Raw genomic sequence first — 24070 nt, 5'->3', positions numbered from 1 at the left:
TCTCCCATTCTACCACCTCTTACAAAACTAGACAATACAGTATTAACAGTAGAGAACTTCAAATTTCTAGGTTCTATCATCTCTCAAGACCTAAAATGGTCACCTAACATCCAAAATGTCATCAAAAAAGCACAACCAAGAATATTCTTTCTGCACCAACTCAGAAAGCTCAAACTGCCCAAGGAGCTGATAGTTCTACAGAGGAATTATTGAGTCTGTCATCTGCACCTACATAACTGTCTGGTTTGCAACTCAACAAGACAGGCTCAGACTTCAGTGAATCTGAACTGCAGAATAAAAACAATTACTGCTAGCCCATTGACAACCTATATACTGCATGAGTTAAAGAGGGCAGTGAAAATACTGACACCTCACATCATAAATTGAACTCCTTCTGTCAAAAGAAGCTAGAACACTGCACACCCAAGACAACTAGACACAAGAAGTTTTTCCCTGAATGCCATCTCTGCTAAAGAAATAATTCTCCCACTACTGTCAAAACTACAGTATTAACTAAGGCTGCATTGCTATTAGTCTTCTCAATATTCCTATCATTATCTCATCCCACTGATGACTATCACTGTAACTTGTTTGTATTCTTATGATTGTTTCCTGATTGCTTATTTGTAGCCTATGAAAATTATTAAATGTTGCACCTTATGATTCTTGAAAAATGCATCTTCTATTGTTCATTTTTTTTAAAAAAAAAGGTCACATGGATGTATCATTGTTAAGCTTTTTTTATTTTATTTTCTCAAATGATGCAATTTGCTCAACTTTATTCAGTGGGAAAGACAGGGAAAAAGACAGCCCAGCCAGCATGTCATTGCCTATCTTGCATAACCTGGGGATATTCCTACCACAAAAATGTATTATATTCAAGTGAGGACCCACAACTGAGTTTACAACTTTAGTGAATGAAAGCAGTGTTACCAACATAAATGTACAACAATATAAATAACTTAATAGAATTTTACATAAATTTATCTCATGGCAATTAAGTTAGCAGTCACTGGACAACCAAGTGAATAATTCTAGTGTCTCTTTTTGTACAGTCAGTTACAGTATATCTCTTCTGTGTTTTGAATAAGATAATTATACAAATATGCTTCTTGTTTACCTATTTCTAAGATTACAACTTTTAAAAGGTGGTATTAAGGCTGTCCAATGAGCCAAAGAATCTTAATATACAGCAAAAAAATCAATCATAATGAATTTTCACCAAGGTTCATTAAAATAGCACATCTAAGAGTGTTTTTCTGCTTAAATATTCTGTTACTAATATCCAAAACTAATTCACAATAAGTGTTTCCTTCCCTATAATATGGAAGATATTCACAGCACAAAAATTTGAGCCAATCACTTTTATTTTTTACAAAGAACAAATATATTTATGCGATACTGCCGGCATTGGAAGCAATTCTGGGCCATAGATCTGCACACTCTTTGGCTACAGGGCCTGTGATAGCAGAGCCTGAAAAAATAACGAATAAATTAGAAATATTATTTAGCAGCAGCAGTCTAACACCATCAAAAAACCAAATATCCATATTTATGATCATCAGGAAATACTGGGACTTTTTTTGCATTTAACAGAAAAATCCATGTAGTTTTGATTAGAAAAGTATCAAAAGATTAAAAATAAAGTTTACTACAATCATAATGTGAGATAATGTTGTAATGTTTGCTGCAAAATAAATTGCTAGCTTCTATTTTTTCTTTTTAATTCTTTCTACACTTTTGTTGTTCTTGTTTTTTCTTTCTTTCTTACTGGCTTCTGCTCTTTATTAGTTTGTGCTAGTGTTGTAAAACTTTAATGAGTGCCTAGGACATTTTAACAAAGTCATTCTACAGAATAACTCCAAAGAACTAGCTTCACTGGGAATTACAATTCTCTAGCTCACTGGAATAAATTATTAATATATACTGAGTATTTTTGCAAGAAGTAAAATACTATTATTTTTTAACGTTTTGGTCCTTTCAGCAGCAATACCTTTCATTTCTCCTTTGTTGTTAACTATCACTCCTGCATTGTCTTCAAAATACAAGAATACCCCATCTTTTCTCCTGTATGATTTCCGTTGACGAATCACAACTGCTGGATGCACTATGAAAAAATTCAAAATCAGTAATTTAGTATGCAACACCTGAACTTGAAATCAAGCTATGCTATTTTTATAGAGTTGTTATAAAGTAGGGCATGCTACAACTGAAAACTATTAGATTAACCTTGTTAAAATGCAGGCCATAGCAGCATAAAATATAAAATCCTAAATGCATATATGGCAGAAAAGTTAGAAAAATATTCTCCAAGTCGTATTAAATTATTCATGACTTACAGATATCAACAACAATTAAGTATGTGTTTTCACCATTAAATTTACTGTACTTCAAAAATGCTCAGCTCTGGAGCGATCATCTGTTAGGCTTTCAGATATGGTTCTAGTGCTCAAAAAAGATTTCTAATAGACAAAATTTATATGAATTTACTTTTTATTATAAAACATTCATCTTTTGAGGGAAAATTGGAAAACAGTCTTCCCTTTATCTAGTACCTTTGTTATGGACTACAGCTCAGCCTCCATATTCTGGAAATATGAGGATAGATGGAATACATATGCATGACTTATAGTATTTCTGGCCTAAATCAATCTACTTTTCTAAAATATAACCCAAACTAGATATATTAGCTTAAATTGAATTTCCGACAGGAAAATATTTTTCCAGAATATATGAATTCAGAATATGGAAACAATCCGATTCATAAATTAATGTAAAATAAATCCAAACTACATTCCATCCAATGTTAATCATTTAGCGCAAAAACACTATAGTTAAGTCACAACTAATGTAGATCCCATCAATACATTTACCACAAGGATCACTGCATCCAACCCTTTTATCTATAAAGTTTCTTCCCACTGCTTTTCTCTTAGAGTCCCAAAGTAAACAAAGTTATAAATCAATACATCTTGTTTATTCCATCACTTACCCTTCTTTCTCAGCTCCGGTTTGCCTTTCTTGACAGTAGCCATGACCATGTCCCCCACACCTGCAGCGGGCAGTCTATTCAGACGCCCCTTAATTCCTTTCACTGAGATTATGTATAAATTCTTAGCTCCTGTGAAACAAAATAATTATTGCTGTTAACAAATACTTTGTATCAAAGTTATAAAGACTTGTTCAATTTTTTTTTGTTGCATCACCGATTGAGGAACAACAGCACAAGCTGCAACCTCACCCAAAAGCAATGCTATTTCTTTACCCTTCTACGACAACTCCCTGGGCCATCAGAAAACAGACCCAGCAAGTGCTTTTTGAAGGGGAAAACTCATTGCTTCCAGTCTGCATCACTTGTTCTTTTAGCATGACTGCTTTGGCTCACAACTGAATTTACTAGGATTTTCCCTGTTCAGCTGAACTGGACAGGGATAATGTCAGAGTTCTCTCCTTTTAAGATTCTGACCTGCAAAATTAGTTCAGGGAATGAAAAGCTTTAATATGTATTAGTAGATAGTAATTTAAGAGCACACTACTTTCAACACACATATGGCAATTTAAAAATGGCAAAACTCCTGTCTGCTTTGTCATGCTACTATGTGGTCATAATTGAATTTTCTATGTAGAATAAAAATAATCTACAAAAATTTATTTTAATCTATGAAAATACGTTCATTGATCTAGATTCTGCAATAAATAATTTGAACTAAAGCATGTTTCTTAATTTATGTAATACATTGTTTACCACTAGGGGGTTTCATGCTGGACACAAACAGAAGCTGCAGTCAATTCCAGAAATACCCTCTATTATCTGAAAATATGATCTCCTACCATGAATGTTACAATTGTCATCAAAGCTTAAAAGTTTACCAATCCAATATTCAGAAGACCAAAATTAGAACTATCATAGAACTATCTACTTCAGGACTGATTATGCTGCCAGGAATTGAAAGAATCCTGTTGTCTGCAAGTTGCTCTTGGGAGCCCTTTTTTGGCTAAAGATCAGTTTAAAAGTGCTTTAAAAAACCCAGACTTGCTGTCCAGAATCATTCCTTCAAATTAACCCAATTAAGACTTACCTGTATTATCTGCACAGTTGATTACGGCTCCCACAGGGAGACCAAGTGAAATGCGAAATTTCGCACCAGATGAACCACCACGTCCTATTAAAAGGCACAGGATGAAGAATGTTTTAGTAAAGCAATAAAATATGCCAATACTTACCACCTTTTTTATTTTTGAGTTTTAAAAATCAGGTACATTTTCCCTTAAGAAATCAGTTTTTCATATACTTACACAAGGTTCACATTTTGTGTAAACTGCTGTTCTAATGGTTTGAAAAACTCCATTACTGATAGCCAAGCAATCATTCTACTGATCTATGAAGCGTCTCTGATTTCCCTACTGTGGTTAAAAAAAGGGGGGAGAGGGAGTTGAATATATCTTATCACTCAAATGGGAGAGCATAAATTTTGTCCTTTCAAAAATCTAAGGCAGTTTCTCAACCGCGGCAACTTTAAGATGTATGGCCTGCAACTTCCCACGCTGGATGGGGAACTCGAAATATCTTATATGTTGCCAGTTGTGGAATACACTAATCTAGGGAACTGCAATAGAAATAAAACGGGATGATGATAGACTCCATCTGCATAAGATTATGCCGCAAATATTGTTATAGTAAAATCCTACCAAAGCAGCTAAGATTACAACTGCGCTGCTTTCCAATCAATTTCTCACCTTCCCGCCCTCAATGGTTTCTTCAAATCCCACGAATCAAAAAATATTGTTTTTGAGGTTTGTGTGATCGAAAATATTCATCCCGTCAGAGTCCTAACTTTCACCCATCGATAATGCCTGATAAAGCGAGCCTAATATCTTTCCAAATTAAAGCGATGGAGGCGGATTCCCTTCCAGACTATATCGCGGTTTAACAGGCCTTACCTCGCTTAGACATCTTGCTCGGGAGGCTGGGGGGGAAAAGAAAGAAAGCGCAGGGCTTGCCGGGAAAACTAATACGTTTTCAGAGTCCCATGTCACGTGAGGCGACTTTCTCCTGTGAATGCCGGAAACGGATATAAAATGACCCCTACTTTTTAAAATGGTTTAGTAATCATATTCTGTGAAAGATAAATTTAGTCAGAGGGCTTTAGCCGGTTTTTTTTTAAAGTAGTTATACTTTGTAGTTTTAATTTATTCAAAGAAATGCCCTCTAAACTTTTAGACGGCCATCTCCCCCGTAGGCGATTCTGTACATGTATTTATTTATTTATTTGTTTGTTTATTTGTTTGTTTATTTATTATTTATTTTTATTTATTATATTAACCGAGCGTAATTTTTATGGAATGAATGATTATGAATGGTTTAAATTATTTTAGGATTTTAGGGTTTTTAATTATATTAATTGGATTATATGTACCACTATGTTTTTTATATACTGTACAGTATATTGTGAGCTGCCCCGATTCCTCGGAGACGGGCGACATACAAATCAAATTTATAATAATAATAATAACAACAACAACAACAACAATAATAATTTTATTTTAAAAATAATATTCAAACGGAGTGGGTCATTTTAAAATATTGGATCCTAATTATTCGAATCCTAATAAAAATTCTAAACACGTGGGTTTAATTCCAGTTGCTATTCATAGTGCCAAAAAGAGTACCTAAGCTAATATTGTACAAAAAATTAAGAAATGCTCTATGACAGCTTGAAGACCAACAGTGCTGCTTTTGTATTTTAATATTTTGAAAGTGAAATGTGGAACAAGAAATAATATTTAAGGAGAAAATAAGGCTGTTGACTAAAATTTGAACAGCAATTAGGCAGGACATTAAATTGCTGCTTGAAACAAGTTGTATTGGTTCAGACTCTTGGGTTGACTTGATATACAGAACAATTAACTAAGAATGAATTAGTGTAATAAAATAAGCAAAATATGGTTGAGTAATTTGTAGTTCACTACGTTATGAAAATGCAGTTGTACAATAATTTTTACTTTTTCATTTTCTATTATATCATTTTCTTCTCTTTCTTCCCTATCCAACAATAGCTGTCCAAATACTACACTTGAAAATTTGAGGAGGAATTGAGACTGGTTTTGGTTGATTTTTGATTGATTTTTAGAAGCATCTGAGGAGGATCTTGCCCATGTATTTAGACGAGGGAATAGAAACTCATCAAATCTGCAGATGATGATGATGATGATAATAATAATAATAATAATAATAATAACAACAACAACAACAACAGCAACAACAATAATAATTTATTAGACTTGTATGCCACCCCTCTCCGAAGACTCAGGGCGGCTCACAACAGCAATAAAACAGTACAATGTTGACACTAAGGTGGCAGGAATCGCCAACAACCCAGAAAGTAAGCTCAAGACTCAGATGGGCTCTGTCTAGCAAATAATGTAGAGAATAATTCAATGTAGGGAAAAGTTAGGTTTACATTTAGGCAAGAAAAATTAAATGTACAGGTACAGGTTAGTTGAAACTTTGGTTAATAAAAGTATTGCAAGAGGAATCTTGGAGCCCTAGTAGATGACCACTTGCAGAACAGCTAGCAGTGTTCTGCAACTGACAAAAAAGCCAATATATTAACAGGAGGATTGAATCAAGATTATATAAAGTGTTAGTACAGTACTGCTTTATAAGGCTTTGGTAAGACCACACTGGAATATTGTATCCAGTTCAGGTCACCACAATGTAAAAAATATGTTTGGACTCTGGAAGGAGCAACAAAGTGATTACTGTAGCATGTTGGAAGCTAGAACATATGCCAGAAAGAAGAGGGGGGTCAACCTATTCTTGAAAGCATCTGAAGGCAGGACAAGAAACGATGGATGGAAACTAATCAAGAAGAGAAGCAATCTAGAGTTAAGGAGAATTTTTTGTGTGAAAGTGCACTGGTTTGCCTTCTCTTTGTGGAGGCATTTTAAAAAAAGAGACAGGATATCCATTGGCCTGAAATGGTATAGGACAGTGATGGCGAATCTTTTTTCCTCGGGTGCCAAAAGAGCGTGAACGCATGCTATTGCGCATATGCGAGTGCCCACAGCCATAAGTCGATGCTTGGGGAGGGCGAAAACAGCTTCTACACCTCCTGGAGGCCTTCTGGAGGCTGGAAACAGCCTGTTTCCCAACTTCTGGTGAGTCCAGTAGGCTTGAATTTCGCCCTCCCCGGGCTCCAAAGGCTTCCCTGGATGTGGGGGAACCCCCATGGAATTCTCTGGAAGCCAAAGACACCGTCCCAGAGCTTCTCTGTGAGCCAAAAATCAGCTGGCCGGCACACATATGAACCTTTGAGCTGAGTTAGGGCAATGGCTCATGTGCCAGCAGATATGGCTCCGTGTGTCACTTGTGGCACCCGTGCCATAGGTTCACCATCACTGGTATAGAGTCTTTTGCTTGAGCAGAGGGTTGGACTATAAAAACTCCAAGGTCTATTATTCTGTTATAATGAACATATAAAATATCTCAGTGGCCGGTCAAATCCCAGAATTGGCCTTCTCCAGCTCCCATCAGCCAAGTAATGTCACCTGACGGGGCCTAGGGGAAGGGCCTTCTCTGTAGTAGCTCCGGTCCTTTGGGATCAACTCTCCCCGGAGAGTCACACTGCCTCCACCCTTCTGATCTTTCGAAGGGTTCTAATAACACACCTTTGCTGGCAGGCCTGGGGGCGTTGAGCGTTGACATTCTGCTCTGGCTGACAATATGATTGCGATTGGGATGAGTTTAGATGAATGGGTTTAAATGTTTGGGATTTTAAGACTTGGGTTTTATGGCTGGGGTTTATAAATTATATTTGTATTTTGTATTGATTTTATTCTGTAAGCCACCCCAAGTCCCCTGGAGAAGGGCGGCCACGAAATTTGAATTAAGTATGAATATTACATGTGATCTATAAAACAAGGATTCTTCATAGAACAAATTCAGACCTCTGAAAAGTATAAGCATGCATATGTACTCAGTACTTGGCTTAGGCCCCTTTTGCAGCAATTACTGCATCAATGCCGCATGGAATGGATGCTATCAGCCTATGGCACTGCGGAGATGTTATGGAAGCATGTAATATTCTAATTTTCTGAGATGGTGGATTTGGGGTGTTCATGAGCTGTACGCCATAATAATCACAATTATGGCAAACCACGGCTTGAATTATCCTGCCTTGCATGTAATGAGTCTCATATATTATGTTTCATATTTTACCTAGCATTACTGAAATAAATGAACTTTTGCACAATATTCTAATTTTTCGAGTTTCCCATGTAAAGCCAACATGTCCTGTGTAAATTATTTTTACAGTATAATGCCGAATCCCATATGAAATCTTATGCCCTCCTTTTAATACGTTTATTGAGCTTTTCAATCCAGTAACCAGTACAAGTTCTCAGACTCAGCCTCAAGAAATTACAGTTTTAATGGTTACCTTTCCGGAATATCAAGCGTATTTAAAACACTAAAATATGAGATTTTCCTAACATCACTAAGCAGGGGAAAAATCAGTTCTCTAATGATGACGAAAGTGAAAGCAATGATTTTTAAAATTCAAAAAGGCAAACGCCAAAATAAACGCTTTATATTAATGGGTGATTGTTTTAAAATACAAATTAACAGAATTCAAAATCTTTCTACTGAAAGAAAACAGGGCTATAGTTTCGCTTCTCTCTTTTGAAGAGAAACGGTAGCAGCCGAAAATTAAGCCAGGGGGTATAGCTCAGTGGCAGAGCATTTGACTGCAGATCAAGAGGTCCCTGGTTCAAATCCGGGTGCCCCCTCAAACAGCAATTTTTTTACTTCAAAATTCAAGGCAAGCGGTACTGTTCACCAACCGGAATTTAGAAACAACGCAGAAGAAATTTATAAAACATATAACAATTTCTTTATCTATATTATGTACGTACGTGAAACTAATTTACTCAAATTGCGTAACAAGAATCTCGGCAGCACCGTGTACGTGCAGTACTAAGTTCTTTAAAACGACCAATCAAGCTCGAACAAATCATTTTTAATTTACACAGTTACAAAATCACCGGGATCTATATACTGTATCTCAATATCACTGATCCGGATGCAAGAGACCCGACGTTCAGTTCTATCATGCTAAGGATAAAATCGGCCCCGCTACTATACGAATTACATATCGGCGTTTTTCAATCTGAATAATCGTACGATGTGTAGAATTCAACAAGCGACTACAGAATTCTGGGAGTTGAAGTCCAGGAAACGCTCGGGTTGTGAAGCACCGCTATAAACCAAGACTGTTCAGGAAGCAGGAAGTCTTCCGACCCGCTTCCGAAGCCAGAGCTGACACGCGCAGCACGCTCACGTGCTCCTCCGTTGCGGACAACGATTGGTCGATCCAGTCCACGCGGCTGGGGAACTGGCAGGCACACCGCGTGATTTACCCAGGGCAGCAACGCTGCCGTCCTGCAAAAGAAACAGAAATTGGGGCGGCGCTGATGAACCAAGCCCTGCCCTTCCTATCCCGCCACTGTTTTAAGGTGGTATCTCCTGACATACTACTTTTATTTTAAATCTGAAAAGGTTTTAAAGGAATATGTTAAATTGTGAATGCAGAGGGATATGATCAAGGTATACATTTGTATTTTTAAGTTTAATAATTACATGCAGTTTAATTTACAACTATAGATAGTTCTTGAATGATCACATATACACTAAAGACAAATTCCTTGTGTGTCCAATCACACTTGGCCAATAAAGAATTCTATTTTCTTCCTTTTTTTGTTTTTGTTGCTAAGCGAGACAGTTGTTAACTGAATTCCCCCTCTTTATTATATTCTTGCCACTGTGGTTAAATGAATAGATGCAGCTATTAAAAGTAGTAATAATGTTGTAAAGTGAATCTGGATTCCCTATTGACTTTCAGATCATAAAACATGATCCCATAATCCTGGGATATTGCAATCATCATAAATATGAGCCAGTTGCCAAGCATCCAATTTTTGATAATGTGACCATGGTATGCTGCAACGGTCATAACTGAAAAATGGTCATAAGTTATTTTTTTCACTGCTGTTGTGACTTTGAATGGTTACTAAAGGCTACTTGTACGGAATTGAAAGGAATAAAATTAATATTGAGTCACTGGAATAATACGGCATATTTTTTGTAGCTCTAGCATCTCTGCAGAGCAGTCCTTTATATGCCATTTCTAGCTGCAGTGCCCCTCAGCCAATATTCCTGTGGGCGGAAAAGTATAATAATAATTATGATTATTTATTAGATTTGTATGCCATCCCTCTCCGAAGACTTGGAGCGGCTCACAACAAAACAATACAAATCCAATAGTTAAAAACAATTTAAAACTCTTAATATAAAAAATAATAATATATCTCATACAAACCATACGTAAAGCGGAAATGGCCCCGGGGGAATCAATTTCTCCATGCCTGATGACAGAAGTCAGTTTTAAGGAGTTTGCGAAAGGCAAGGAGGGTTGGGGCAGTGCTGCTTTTCATACGGGGCCACTTTTCGAATGCACCATTTCCCTGGCAGCCGGCTTCGCATCCTCCTCCCCCGTTGCTGCACTGGGGCTGCCCCCTGGAGCTGGAGGTGATGGGCCCGGCCTCGGCCCACTCGGCCCGGTGTGGCCGAAGCACGAGCTTCGCCTTCTCTTCCACTGCCACGCTGGGGGCTGCCTGCTCCTGCCGCCTCCCCCTTTCCATCCCAGTGCAGGCCGAGCCTCAATTACTCAGGGAAAGGGAGGAAGTGCCTGATGGGCACCGTCATTTTTCCCTGAACTGGCAGGGGCAAAGTGGAATGGGGAGCGTGTGGTTTTTCAAATGTAGAAAAACCTTGTTGCTCCCCACTCCCAACTCCAACGCCCAGTTGAGCTGGGCAACCTTTGAAAAGGCTGCGCGGGGGTGGGTGGGGTATTTTTCTGTGTGTGCAGGGAACAGTGCTGATAAATATATCTATTCTTTTTATGTACGCTGAGAGCATATGCACCAAGACCAATTCCTTGTGTGCCCAATCACACTTGGCCAATAAAGAATTCTATTCTATTCTAAAAAAAACCCTTGCTAGCCACTGTTAGTAAAACTTCTGTATAGTATTTTTTTGCCTTTTAGATGGTAAGTTAAATTGAAATTTAAAATCCACTTGCTCAATTGATTTCCCTCCCCCCTCTGGATTGCTTGTTTTCATTTTGCCCTACAATACTGTATTGCGTTTTTGTTTAGATTTGCATAATACCTCGTCTATATAGAGTAGAGAGACAATTGAAAAAGCACAAAAATAAAATAGTTTCTGCAAACTTTTACAAGAAAAAAATCTATTCCCAAGGTGATATCATTGGACTATAAAGAGTGGCAGTGAGCAATGTTTTCTCCAATTTTTTTCCGGTGTGGGCGGAAAAGTATAATGTCTGAGCGGCACATTTTCATGCCTGGGCGTGGATCGATTAGAAACAAAAGGGGGTCACATGACCTCAGGACACACAGCAACGGTCATAAATATGAAACGGCAGCAAAGTTTTGATTCTACGAATATCAGGCTGTTGCAAAGGTGTGAAAAGGGTGCATAAGTTACTTTTTTCAGGGCCATTGTGACTTTGAATGGTGAGTAAATTAACCGTTGTAAGTCGAGGACAACCTGCCTTCCCCACTAGGTGTTTTCTGTGGAGCTTCAAAATGGACTCCTGATCTGCTTCTAAAAGGGTGCGCTGGTCAGACAGATAATCCTCGACTTCTGTTCTGACCCCAGTGGAGGCCAAAGTTTCTATCTTCTGAGTAAGACGATTATTAAGTGAGTTCTGCCTCACTTTACCGCCTTTCTTGCCATAGTCGTTAAGTGAATCCCTGCAGTTGCTTGTCAGAAGATCCCAAAAGGTGTTCACATAACCCTGGGACATTGCCACCATCAGAACTATGTTGTCAAGTGTCCAAAGTTTGATCCAATAACCCCTTTATTTTTCTAACAAAGTCCCTCCTTCCTAGAAGTAAGAATAGAAAGAATAAAATAGAAAAGGGGATTAAAAGGGGATACAAAAAAATAAAACGGTTCGGTTCAAAGTTCTGCTCAAATTAAAGAAATTGGAGTTTGAGAAGGGTTGATTAAGCTTGAAGTATTGTTTTGTTTGCTCTTTTTAAACTTTAATTATTTTTTCTATTAGATATATGAATTTAGGAATTGCTGATCTGTTTTAATAAAGCTAGAAGTATTGATTATAATAAGATATGTAGTAGGTGATACTGATTTGGATTAATGCATAAACGGAATTTAGAATTGTTGGAATTGTATTTACAATTTACTATGGAAACAGAATCCAATGATCAACTTCCCTTTCTGGATGTCTTAATCTATAAAAAACCCAATGGCACCCTAGGACACACCATCTACCAAAAGAAAACCCATACCAACCTGGTTTCTATGGCTGGGATACGTTTGAGGGCTGGTTTCCAGATGTCTGGTAAGCGGGAGGTATCATCCCGCTTGTTCATATTGTGGAAGCCATCGAGATAGAAAAACATCCCCAAAATATGAACAAGCGGGATGATACCTCCCGCTTACCAGACATCTGGAAACCAGCCCTCAAACGTATCCCAGCCATAGAAACCAGACTCAGAACACACATTGTAAAGCAATCAAGTAGCCTGCAAGTTCCAACTACTTAGGATATCACGCCTAATCTACAACCATTAACTAATCAGCATACCTCAGCTACATCAACGACCCCAATTGTTACCCCACTGACTCACCAGGAAGTTTCTACACAGCAGGCAATTGCTGAGCCATCAAACCACACCCAGCCACCAGTATTTATAGAAGGAAGGCAGCTCAGGTCTCGCAGTGTTCGCCTGAGAACAAGGAGAGAAACACCAGCCTGAAGATGACGAGTGGGACCTCGTTGAAACTTCACCAGAAATTTCCAAATCCTACACGGGAAATATATATATATATATATATATATATATATATATATATATATATATATATATATATATATATATATGTCACATGTTTAAGCTGAATTTGAAAATTAAAGGAGACTAGGATAGATCTATTTCGGCCTTATTTTGGCCTCATCAGCTAGCCATACCCACTGGGACTTGAACCTGCAACCTTTGCCTTGTAATATATATATATATATATATATATATATATATATGTAGATTGTTCTGAGTTCGGGTTTTGCCCCGTGTAATATTTTGAGTGTCTATTTTGAGTGTATATATACAGTAGTACCTCTAGATACGAGCTGCTCTACATGCGAGTATTTCAAGATACGAGCCACGAGGGGAGAGGCATTTCTGTTCTAGTCCCGAGCTCAAATTCGGGATACGGGCCGAGCGTCCACTAGGAGAGGGAAGAATCTTTGCTTTTGGTTATCTCGGAGGGGAAAAACAACGTCTAAAGTTATTTGTTCCGTCAAAGCTCCTTTTTGCCTCTAGCCCCAACCCAGGGCCACTTCAAGGCAGTTAATTTATTTATAGCCGACAACTATATTCTGTATGTGTCTAAAAAAAACATTGACATATATATATATATATGTGTGTGTGTGTGTGTGTGTGTTTTCGTAGATTTTCAAGGGTACAGGTATGACGGTCTTGGTATATTCGGGTTTCTTCCTGTGCAGGATTTGGAAATTTCTGGCGACGTTTCGACGAGGTCCCACTCGTCATCTTCAGGCTGGTGTTTCTGTCCTTTGATAGAAAAACATCCCCAAAATATGAACAAGCGGGATGATACCTTCCGCCTACCAGACATCTGGAAACCAGCCCTCAAACGTAACCCATCCATAAAGATTGAAACTAGACTCAGAACACACATTGCAAAACAATCAAGTAGCCTGCAAGCTCCAACTACTCAGGATATCACACCTAGTCAACAACCATTAACTAATCAGCATACCTCAGCTACATCAACGACCCCAGGTGTTACCCCACTGACTCACCAGGAAGTTTCTACACAGCAGGCAATTGCTGAGCCATCAAACGACACCCAGCCACCAGTATTTATAGAAGGAAGGGAGCTCAGGTCTCGCTGTGTTCGCCTGAGAACAAGGACAGAAACACCAGCCGGAAGATGACGAGTGGGACCTCGTCGAAACGTCGAAAGAAATTTCCAAATCCTACACGGGAAGAAACCTGAATATACCAAGACCGTCATATATAGATCGAATCCCAGTAAGGAAGGGAGTGGCTAGCTGATGAGGCCAGAACAAGGCCGAAATGGACCATCCTATTCTCCCTTAATTTTAAAATTCCAGCTAAAAACATTTGATACAGAATATAGTTGTCGGCTATGAATAAATTAACTGCCTTGAAATGGTCCTGGGTTGGGCCTAGAGGCAAAAAGGAGCTGTGACGTTCCTTCAATATACCAAGGTGATCCGACGTAAAAAAACATATAGCCCCTCCCTGGTACGGAGCTGGAGGGATCAGGTCTGGTGTCTCAACTGCTAATTCTCTGCCTTACAAGGCAGAGGCTGCCAGATCGAATCCCAGTAAGGAAGGGTGTGGCTAGCTGATGAGGCCAGAACAAGGCCGAAATGGGACCCTACAGTCTTGGTATATTGGTCGCCAGAAATGTCTAAATCCTACACGGGAAGAAACCCGTATATATATGATGAGGCCAAAATAAGGCTGAAATAGATCTATCCTAGTCTCCCTTAATTTTCAAATTCAGCAAAAACAAACAAACAAACATGTGACACGCACACACACACACATATATATATAAAAGGCTGCGCAGGGTGTTTTTTCTGCGGGCGCGCCCAGACGGGCGTGCACCTTACGGGAAACATTGGCAGTGAGTAAAAAAGAGGAAGAGGGAAATATTCTTGTGTGATATATATTCATTCCACCCAGAATTGCTAATTAGTGATATTCTAACCTACATCAAGAATATTTCCACTGTAATATTTTTGGTCAATCTGGCTACAATCTGCAAACAACATGGATTATGCCAAAACAAAAACAAAACTGTCTTTTCATTAGTCTAGAACAGTGATGGCGAACCTATGTCATGAATGCCACAGGTGGCACGCGGAGCCATATCTGCTGGCATGAGAGCCATTGCCCTAGCTGAGCTCCAACGTGCATGTGTGTGCTGGACAGCTGTTTTTTGAGTTTTTGGCTTCCAGAGAGCTTATAGGGGGGATGGGGGGCATTTTTACCCTCTCCCGGCTCCAGGAAAACCTTTGGAGCCTGGGGAGGGTGAAACACAAGCCTACTGGGCCCACCAAAAGTTGGGAAACAGGCCATTTCTGGCTTCCAGAGGGGCCTCCAGGGATGGGGGAAGCTGTTTTCACCCTCCCCAGGCATTGAATTATAAGTATGGGCACTCGCGCATAGCGCATATGAATGCTCTTTCTGCAACTGAGGGGAAAAAGTTTCATCTTCACTGGTCTAGGAGTATTATGACACTGATGGTTGAATAATCTTAGAACTTAATAGTTTGAAAACGTGCCAAGTTGAAGTGCTGCTGAAAGTGTTCATTCCACTCCACTAATGGCTCTCAATCAACTAGGCTATTGTGGGAGCTACAACAATCCTTTAGTAAAACAACAAAGATGGCATTTTGAGTTTGAGGCAACAATTAAGTTTTATTTATAATACATGATTTCAATTTTTTTAGTCTGTATTTACCATTTGCTGAATAGGCTATAATTGGGCTTCTGAAACTCATACAGCAAATTCTATGATACCTTGAATATCAAGAGTGCTACTATTGTGCAATATTTAATATATATCTGAGAAGAGAGAAAAGGAAAATGAATAGTGAAATTAGAAATGATTATCTTCATTACTGTCTGAACAAAAATTAAGCATTTCATTGAAATCAGTTGTTAAAGAGGTTGCATTAGCATGTTCACCCAAAATTTGCTCAGCTTAGACTCTTGTATTGACATGATTTATTGAACAAAAAGCTAATCAGTCAGGGTAAATGTGTACTATAAAAAGACATTGTACAAAATTATTTTCACTGTCCTACTATCTGTACTGAAATATTCCTCATTTTCTTCTTTCACCCCAATAACTGTATGTATAATTATCCTCTCAGGAATTATCCTTGAAAGATCCAAGTTTAGGATTGTGACCAATGAAAATGTTGATAGTAATAAGTGGCTTATTGGTTAAAATGTTAGGAAACAGTTAGTGCCAGAATGCATTCTTTCCTTGTCTATCAGGCTACAACTCTCATCACATTTATTTGCTATACTGGGAGGGAATATTATAGTCAATGCCTCTTCAAAGCATTAGACTGCAGATAGTTTTTATAATATATTGCCCAATCCTATGGGTTCATATAAGGAATCCTATGCATTCTTTACAGGGCTCCATGCTTTAATTAACAATAAATATCCATTATCAATTCTTAAATTCAGTCTCAGGACATTACATTTTAAAATTCCCTTCCTAAATGGTCAAAATGATAAGTTGATTACTTATGTGTTCACAAGTTGGTGTCCACAAGTTGATCATATGCTGCAACGTTCTGCCTGTCAATGACTACTTCAGCTTCAACCACAACAACACAAGAGCACACAACAGATTCAAACTTAATATCAATTGCTCCAAACTTGATTGTAAAAAATATGACTAATCGAGTTGTTGAAGCGTGGAACTCATTACCAGATTCCGTAGTGTCATCCCGTAACCTCCAACATTTTACCCTTAGACTATTCACGATTAACCTCTCCAGATTCTTAAGAGGTCAATAAGGGGCGTGCCTTCCGTCCCCTGCCCTATTGTCTCTCCTGTATCTCTTATATCTTCTCTTCAATCCCTATATCTTTTCTTCTATTCTTTCAATGATGTATTTTACTTTGAGTATATCCTCTATAACCTTCATTGTGTATTGGACAAAATGAATGAATGAATGAATAAACAAATAAATAAATAAATCTTAGTGACTGCACAGATTTTCTCCAGAGTCATCTGTCCTAACCTATTTTTGCAGGTCTTTCTACAGTGCACCTGTTGCCATATAAGTGAATCCTTCAACTTTCCTCCTAATGATCTTCCTCTTCTACTACTTTTGCAACACAGATTTTCCTGGGAAACTAGCTCTTCACATAATATAAGGTATGATTATTTGAGCCTGGTCCTTTGTGCCTTGAGTGAGAACTGTTATTTGATATCTTTGATGACCATTTGTTTATTTTCTTGGCTATCCATTCTCAGGAGAATACAAAGTTCAAAATGTCAGCACACTTTCTATCCTGAATCTTCAAAGTCCAACTTTTGCTTCAATAAAGTGTCACAGCAGAACTGTTGTCTGCATGATTCTGATCTTTATAGACACATCCTGATACCCGTGTATCTTTTCCAACACTTTCATTATTGCTTTTTCAAATCTTCCTTGCAGCTTACTGCATGTCCTAACTGCTGGTTAACTTTATTAAATTGATAGCCTAAAAATCAGAAAACTTCTAAGGTTGACTTCTGTCTCCATTGTCATTAGTCATCTTCATTATATCTAACCTTGTTCCATTTTTTAATTTGTGTGTGTGTGTACTTGTGGATCATTTGCATTTTCAGTGTCACAAATGACAAAAGTTTACTCTGGATAATTTATCCTATATTTCTTCATCCAATTTTAAAATCATATTGATCTTCTAGTCTGGATTCTGTCAGAATATATTCCACACATATTTTTAGGCTTAATAAATAAGAAAAGAGTACACAGCTTTGGGTCAAAATGTACAATTTCAAATCCTGTATTATGTGGATCTTTCCTATTGTCACTAAATGATTTCTTTTTAAATTTGAAAAAAAAAGGATCTTTGGGCAGATAATGAAATTGCAAGAAGGAATTCTACCATTGAATTATTTATATCATTTTTTTTTATAAATCTCAATATTCCTGGAGAATTAATTAACAGGATTTCTACCAATTCTATTACAAAATTGAATGTTTACTTTCATTTCCTTCCCTTGAAAAAAACCTGTAGCAACGTTAGCAGCAGAAAAGGGGGTATAGCTCAGTGGTAGAGCATTTGACTGCAGATCAAGAGGTCCCTGGTTCAAATCCGGGTGCCCCCTATCTGTGTTTTTTCCCACTCCCTGCTTCCGTTTTAATGTTTAAATTTAACATTCACGGCAAGCAGTAATTCTCACAAATCAGAAGTTAGTAGTAATGTATAAATAAATGTGTACAAGTTCCCTAATGAGAATTTCTGGAAATCTTAGATATACATATGGTTCTAATCACTTTACCATCTCAAAGTCCGCTTCCTTTCTAAGCAGTCAAAATAATTAATTCCTCGAGTCAGCAGTTCTTGTTCTTTCTGTCTCCCTGATGTTTTTGTTCAGAACTAAAGAATGAAAGAAATAATTACGCTCTTACAAAACCGGATCATCTTTCTGCTCGGCTACAATTTTGTGCCTGCAGTGTTTACATGCACGAGCTGAGCTTCCTTATGTGTGTTCTAAGTTGTTCATATGAAGCCACAAGAACAGCTCTCTGCGTAAATTGCAAAGCAGTAATCAGCATATGAAGGAAAAGATCTTTCCTGGGTACTTTTCTCCTTTTCTTTTCAAAGGATTCAGCTCCATCTGCATCTATCAGGAAGCAGTGATTCTTCACACCTGCAAGATAAACCAAATGGTTTGTATTGTGTTGGCATGATTGTTCTGTTCTTCAACGGCCAAACAGCTAGCAGGGAAAATATTCATCCACCAACGCACTGCTGAAAAAACCCTTAAGAATGTAGAATGAAAGCTCACTGTAATGGTGATAGTAGTCTATCCCTAATACATGATTACCATTTCAATGTACTTTGTACATTAATGTACATTGACTTTTCCACAAAAGATGTTCCTAATGTTGATACATCGCAGAGAGCTACCTGCACACAGTTGGTGCTGTTGTTGGACTAACTCACAGGGAATCTTCATACTAAAAGATTCAGCTCTATGCATCTTGTACAAATTTGAAGGACCACCAATGCAGTGCTGCTGTGCATAGTTCTTTCGAGTCAAAAGCACCCTGGAGACAGTCTGATTGCAGATGGAAGGGGAGAGATCATGTCACATGAGGCTAAAACAAACCACAATACAGTGGTACCTCTACTTAAGAACGCCTCTACTTAATAACGTTTCTAGATAAGAACCGGGTGGTTCAAGATTTTTTTTGCCTCTACTTAAGAACCATTTTCTACTTAAGAACCCATTTCAAATTTCCCAGGAAATTTGAGAGCGGCACGAAGGCCCGGCCAGTTTTCTGCCATTCCCCCTTTAATCTCAGCCACCTGGGCTGCCAGAGGAGCTTTTCAATGGTGCTTAAGGAAGCTTTGGCAGTCCAGAGCGAACAAAGCATTTTCCTTTCTCTGGGCGCTTGGGCAGGGAATAAACTTCTGCCAGGGTCCAGGGAAAAGAATCGCTCCCTTCATTCTGGGCAGCTGAGGAGTCACCACAGTGAAGGAAAGGCGCCGGTTACAAAGTGAGCGAGTGAGAGGAGAGGGAAGCCCTTCAGCATGGGAAGGAAGAGGTAGCAGCAGCAGCAGCCAGTGTATGAGAGGCAGCCTTGCACCAGGTGTATTGGAGGTGCGGGTTCCTCCTTGCCGTCTTAGAGTCCCTCTTTTTTTTTTAAGCTTTAAAGTTTGGGATTTTTTTGATTCCACTCACCTCACCTTCTTCTTTCAGCAGTGACTCTCCTCCTCCTCTTCTTCTTCCTCCTCCTCCTCCCACCCAAATTCCGAGCTTTTCTTTCTTTCCTAATGGGTTTGCACGCATTATTTGCTTTTACATTGATTCCTTTGGGAAAAATTGCTTCTACTTAAGAATGTTTCTACTTAAGAACCTGGTCACGGAATGAATTAAGTTCTTAAGTAGAGGTACCACTGTATTTACATATTATAATGACTAGGCTTATTTGCAACTTTTGTCTGGTCATTTCATTCACTTTACCTATGAAAATGTTATGATTTTCCTCAATACCTAGAGGCACATTCTGGATGAATGCCATTCAGATTCATCTAAACGTTACAATAGTCTAGTTTTATTGGCAAAAACAGAGCACTTATATGTCATTATTTTCTTCAAGGTTTGATTTTTGATAAGCTTATACCTGTACAGCTTCATCTGTCTTCACTTTTGGATAATTCTCATTATTGCACTTCCTCTATTAACCTTACCAGCAAGAGTGACCCTGGAAGCATTTATTTTCTCACCAGCCTGTTATAGAATAGAATAGAATTCTTAATTGGCCAAGTGTGATTGGACACCCAAGGAATTTGTCTTTGGTGCATATGCTCTCAGTGTACATAAGAGAAAATATACATTTGTCAAGAATCATGAAGCACAACATTATGATTGTCATAGGGGTGAAACAAACAATGAAGAAACAATGTTAATTAAAATATTAAGGATACAAGGTACAAATTACAGTCATACAGTCCTAAGTGGGAGGAAATGGGTGATAGGAATGATGAGAAAAAACTAGTAGTAATAGTACTGCAGACCTAGTAAATAGTTTGACAGTGTTGATGGAATTATTTGTTTAGCAGGTTGATGGTGTCCAGGAAAAAACTGTTCTTGTGTCTAGTTGTCTTGGAGTGCAGTGCTCTGTAGTGATGGTTTGAGGGTAAGAGTTGAAACATTTTAAGTCCAGAATGCAAGGGGTCAGTAAATATTTTCACAGTCCTTTTTGACTCGTGCAGCACACAGATCCTCAATGGAAGGCAGGTTGACAGCAATTGTTTTTCCTGCAGTTCTGATTATCCTCTGAATGTTGATCTTGTTGGGTTGCAGAACCAAACCAGACAGTTATAGAGGTGCAGATGACAGACTCAATGATTCCTTTGTAGAACTCTATCAGCAGCTCCTTGGGCAGTTTGAGCTTCCTGAGTTGATGATGTTATTGATGTTAGGTGATCATTTTAGGTCTTGAGATATGATAGAACCTAGAAATTTAAAGGTCTCTACTGTTGATACTGTGTTTTGGGAGGTAGTAGGACGGGAAGGTTTCTCCTAAAGTCTACCACCATTTCTACGGTTTTGAGTGTGTTCAGTTCCAGATTGCTCCGGTCGCAAGATGAGGCTAGTTGTTCAGCCTTCTATCTATGTGGTTTCATACTTGTCTCAAATGAGACCAATCACTGTTGTATCGTCTGCAAACTTCAGTAGTTTAATAGATGGATCATTTGAAATGCAGACATGCAGTCATTGGTGTATAGAGAGAAGAGAAGTGGTGAGAGTACACGGGGGGGGGTGCTAATTGTACAAGTATTTGATGTGATTTTGCCTAGCTTCATCTGCTGCTTCCTGTCTGTTAGGAAGCTTGTGATCCACTTACAAGTGTGTTCAGGTACCGCTAGCTGATTTAGTTTAGTTAAAGAAATGTCCGGTATGATGGTGTTGCATGCTGAACTAAATCTACGAAAAGGACCCTGGCGTAGGTCTTTGAGGATTCAAGATGATGTATGATGTAGTGCAGAGCCTACTGGAACCTACTAGAATATGACACTAATTTATTTCCATGGGAAGAGAAAGGCTGTTATTGGTTTAGCAGGTTCATTGAAATGCATCTTCTAACATGAACAGATAACATATGTAGGGAAATATTTGATTTGGATATACAGTACATGAGAATGTATGTGATGATAATATAAATGTCAGACAATGATGTTGATTTCAGTGGGAGATCTCTGCAATTATGGTCAATAAATACTTCATTTTCATACTAAAATGGTTGAAGCTATATTTTGTTTATTATGTTTACATGAAAGTGGTAGTGATAATGGATAGTATTGGTTTATGTAAACAAAAATCTGTGCAAAGAGCAAACCAGGAAAGGACCCAGTCTGGAAATATCTGGGTGAACAATATATATTCTAGTTAAAGCTTAGCTAGCTAACATTCAGATGTATCTTCGTAAGAAAAGAGGCTATTGTCATAGATTAATATTAGCAGTAAAGGATATTGAATACATGAAGAGAACTATTTATTACAATAGTCTGAATGAGAGGGAAAATTACCTCTATATACATCTGAATGATTTCAAGTTCAATTTGTAATTGCGCAAGAGGAATTTACTGATGCAATCAGTTGATCCTTCCTCTACAATCTCCCAATTTACACTGTACACATTATTTTCACATAGAAAGAAAACATGAGTTAGAATCCAAAAAACTGAAGAATTGGTTTTGCAGAAACTGAAAAATCAGTGAAATAATGGGTAGGAGAATTGCTATCAAAGACACTAAGGCCCACAGGTTATGTGCTGTTATCATGGGCAATTGTTAGTTTTGGTACAAGTAGTCCTTGACTTACAACCATTTATTTACTGACCATTAAGTCACAACAGCACCTAAAAATGATGTCATTTTTCACATTTAACAACCATTGCACCATCCCTATGATCAAAATTCAGACATTTGGCAACTGGCAGTATTTATGAAGACTGCAGTGTCCCAGTGATTATATGATCACTTTTTAAAATATTCTGACAAGTCAATGGGAAAATCTGATTCACTTAACAACCATGTTACAAACTTGTTACAAACCTGAAATGATTTGCTTAACAATGGTGGCTAGAAAAATAATAAAATGGAGCAAAACATCTAACATCTGCCTTGCTTAGTAATATAAATTTTGGGCTCAATTGTAGTAATAAGTTGAGGACTACCTGTAAATAACCCCCTCCTTTTTTTCTTGGCTTTAACTACAAATGACAAAGGCCATAGAAAAAATATTTCTGATTGCAGACAAAAAGTATTAACAATAATACTATGTCCTCCTTCCCTGTTCTACCCCCTCCAGTACGAGTATATCAGAGTCACTAATCCAGATGCAAGACTAGAACAGTCGAGAGGGTACTTTTGTCATCCTCAGGATGACAGTCATTGTGGCAAATCATCAGCGATGCTCTATGAAGATGAGGGACCACAGAGTCATTTATGACATGGCTCTCCTCTCTTCTTCCCCTTGTTCTCAAATTGTAGACTGCTCCTGCAAAAAGCCTTCCGACCCAGAAGGAATTCGCTCCACTTCCGAAGCCAGGGCTGCCTCACGCAGCACGCTCACATGCTCCTCTGCCGCGGACAAGGATTGGTCGATCCAGTCCATGCAGCTGGGAAACTGGCAGGCATGCCGCGTGATCAGCACCAAGTGACTCACCGAGAGCAGCAGCGCCGTCGTCCTGCAAAAGAAACAGAAATTGGAGCACAGCCCAACCCTTCTTAGTCTCCCGCCAAGGCTCTTCCAAATACAGTATTTTTAATTTAAGGTGGGCGTGCACATGTGTTAAATTTATTAAATTGAAAGCTATTATAATACTAATATTTAATTACCTTGTTTGCTTATTCAGTTTGATGCTGCCTGATTTTAAGTGGCTATTTAACATTAATATTATAACATTTTTAATGCAGCTCTAGAACTTTTACACAGAGCCAGTTTGATATTAAGTCTTCAGACTAGAAATTGGGAGGCTGAATTCTAGTCCAACTTTAGATACAAAGCTGGGTGATCTTGGACAAATCAAGGGTGTACTATTGTACACTGTTTTATTGTTGCTGTTAGCCGCCCCGAGTCTCCAGAGAGGGGCGGCACACAAATCAAATCAAATCAATAAACAAACAAACAAACAAACAAACCACTTTTGAAAAAACTCAACAAAAATATACAGGAAAGTAGGCAAGATTGAATAGAAGGGGTGGGGGAAAAGCACATTTGCAGTGCAATCTCTGCAAAGCCAGTCAAATGGGAGGACCTCTTGGATTAATGAAAAGTGGATGGTGTAAGGCATGGGTCCTCAAACTATGGCCTGCAGGCAGCATGCAGCCCACCGAAGTCATTAATCTGGCCTGTGCAGGACCACAAGGCTGCTCTGCCGACATTGTCCCATCTTCCCTTTGACCGAGTGTAGGACTTATCTTCACAAGCCCCGCAGGCAGTGGTGGGCAGAAGCCGGAGTGGGGGGGGGAACGCCGTTCCTGTAGTAGAAATGAAGCTGCGCGGCAGCTCCATCACCAACGGCCATGCACGCGGCATGCACACGTGCAATCACCGAGATTCCGGTGAAAATAAGAAACAAAGAAATGTGTGGAAGCAAAGAAATCGGAAATTTTTACTGAAATCTCGCTGC

The 24070-nt window shown here is 38.5% G+C and overlaps 2 protein-coding genes, 1 long non-coding RNA gene and 3 other non-coding genes across 7 annotated transcripts in view; 3 read left to right on the top strand and 3 right to left on the bottom strand.

The window, feature by feature from the left end:
• Positions 1 to 1349: 1349 nt before the first annotated feature.
• RPL23 (ribosomal protein L23) lies at positions 1350 to 5049 on the bottom strand. The gene is made up of 5 exons (XM_070766936.1): positions 4942 to 5049; positions 4080 to 4163; positions 2993 to 3121; positions 1994 to 2107; positions 1350 to 1474 (listed from the first exon to the last, which is right to left on the bottom strand). Exons 1-5 carry the CDS (start codon positions 4952 to 4954, stop codon positions 1392 to 1394), a joined length of 423 nt encoding a protein of 140 aa, XP_070623037.1. The 5' UTR covers positions 4955 to 5049; the 3' UTR covers positions 1350 to 1391.
• Positions 3193 to 3326, bottom strand: LOC139155030 (small nucleolar RNA SNORA21). Its single transcript, XR_011557017.1, has one exon. It is a non-coding gene; the product is annotated as a small nucleolar RNA SNORA21 (small nucleolar RNA).
• A 3669-nt stretch (positions 5050 to 8718) lies between the features above and the next one.
• On the top strand, positions 8719 to 8790 carry TRNAC-GCA (transfer RNA cysteine (anticodon GCA)). The gene has a single exon. It is a non-coding gene; the product is annotated as a tRNA-Cys (tRNA).
• A 633-nt stretch (positions 8791 to 9423) lies between these two features.
• Positions 9424 to 23293, top strand: LOC139153480 (uncharacterized). The gene is made up of 3 exons (XR_011556840.1): positions 9424 to 9516; positions 16943 to 17067; positions 22929 to 23293. It is a non-coding gene; the product is annotated as an uncharacterized lncRNA (long non-coding RNA).
• TRNAC-GCA (transfer RNA cysteine (anticodon GCA)) lies at positions 17956 to 18027 on the top strand. Its single transcript has one exon. It is a non-coding gene; the product is annotated as a tRNA-Cys (tRNA).
• Positions 21674 to 24070, bottom strand: part of TMEM98 (transmembrane protein 98) — a 28133-nt gene continuing 25736 nt past the window's right edge. For both annotated transcript variants that reach the window (XM_070727456.1, XM_070727457.1), the window contains exon 7: positions 21674 to 23125. In XM_070727456.1, coding sequence (XP_070583557.1) covers positions 22918 to 23125 — 208 coding nt within the window. In that variant the 3' untranslated portion in view covers positions 21674 to 22917. The remainder of the gene's footprint in view (positions 23126 to 24070) is intronic.

Source organism: Erythrolamprus reginae, chromosome Z (assembly GCF_031021105.1).
Source record: "Erythrolamprus reginae isolate rEryReg1 chromosome Z, rEryReg1.hap1, whole genome shotgun sequence".
Lineage (NCBI taxonomy): Eukaryota > Metazoa > Chordata > Lepidosauria > Squamata > Dipsadidae > Erythrolamprus > Erythrolamprus reginae.
Note: the sequence above shows the minus strand (reverse complement) of the source record. Positions and strands in the feature narration are given on the sequence as shown.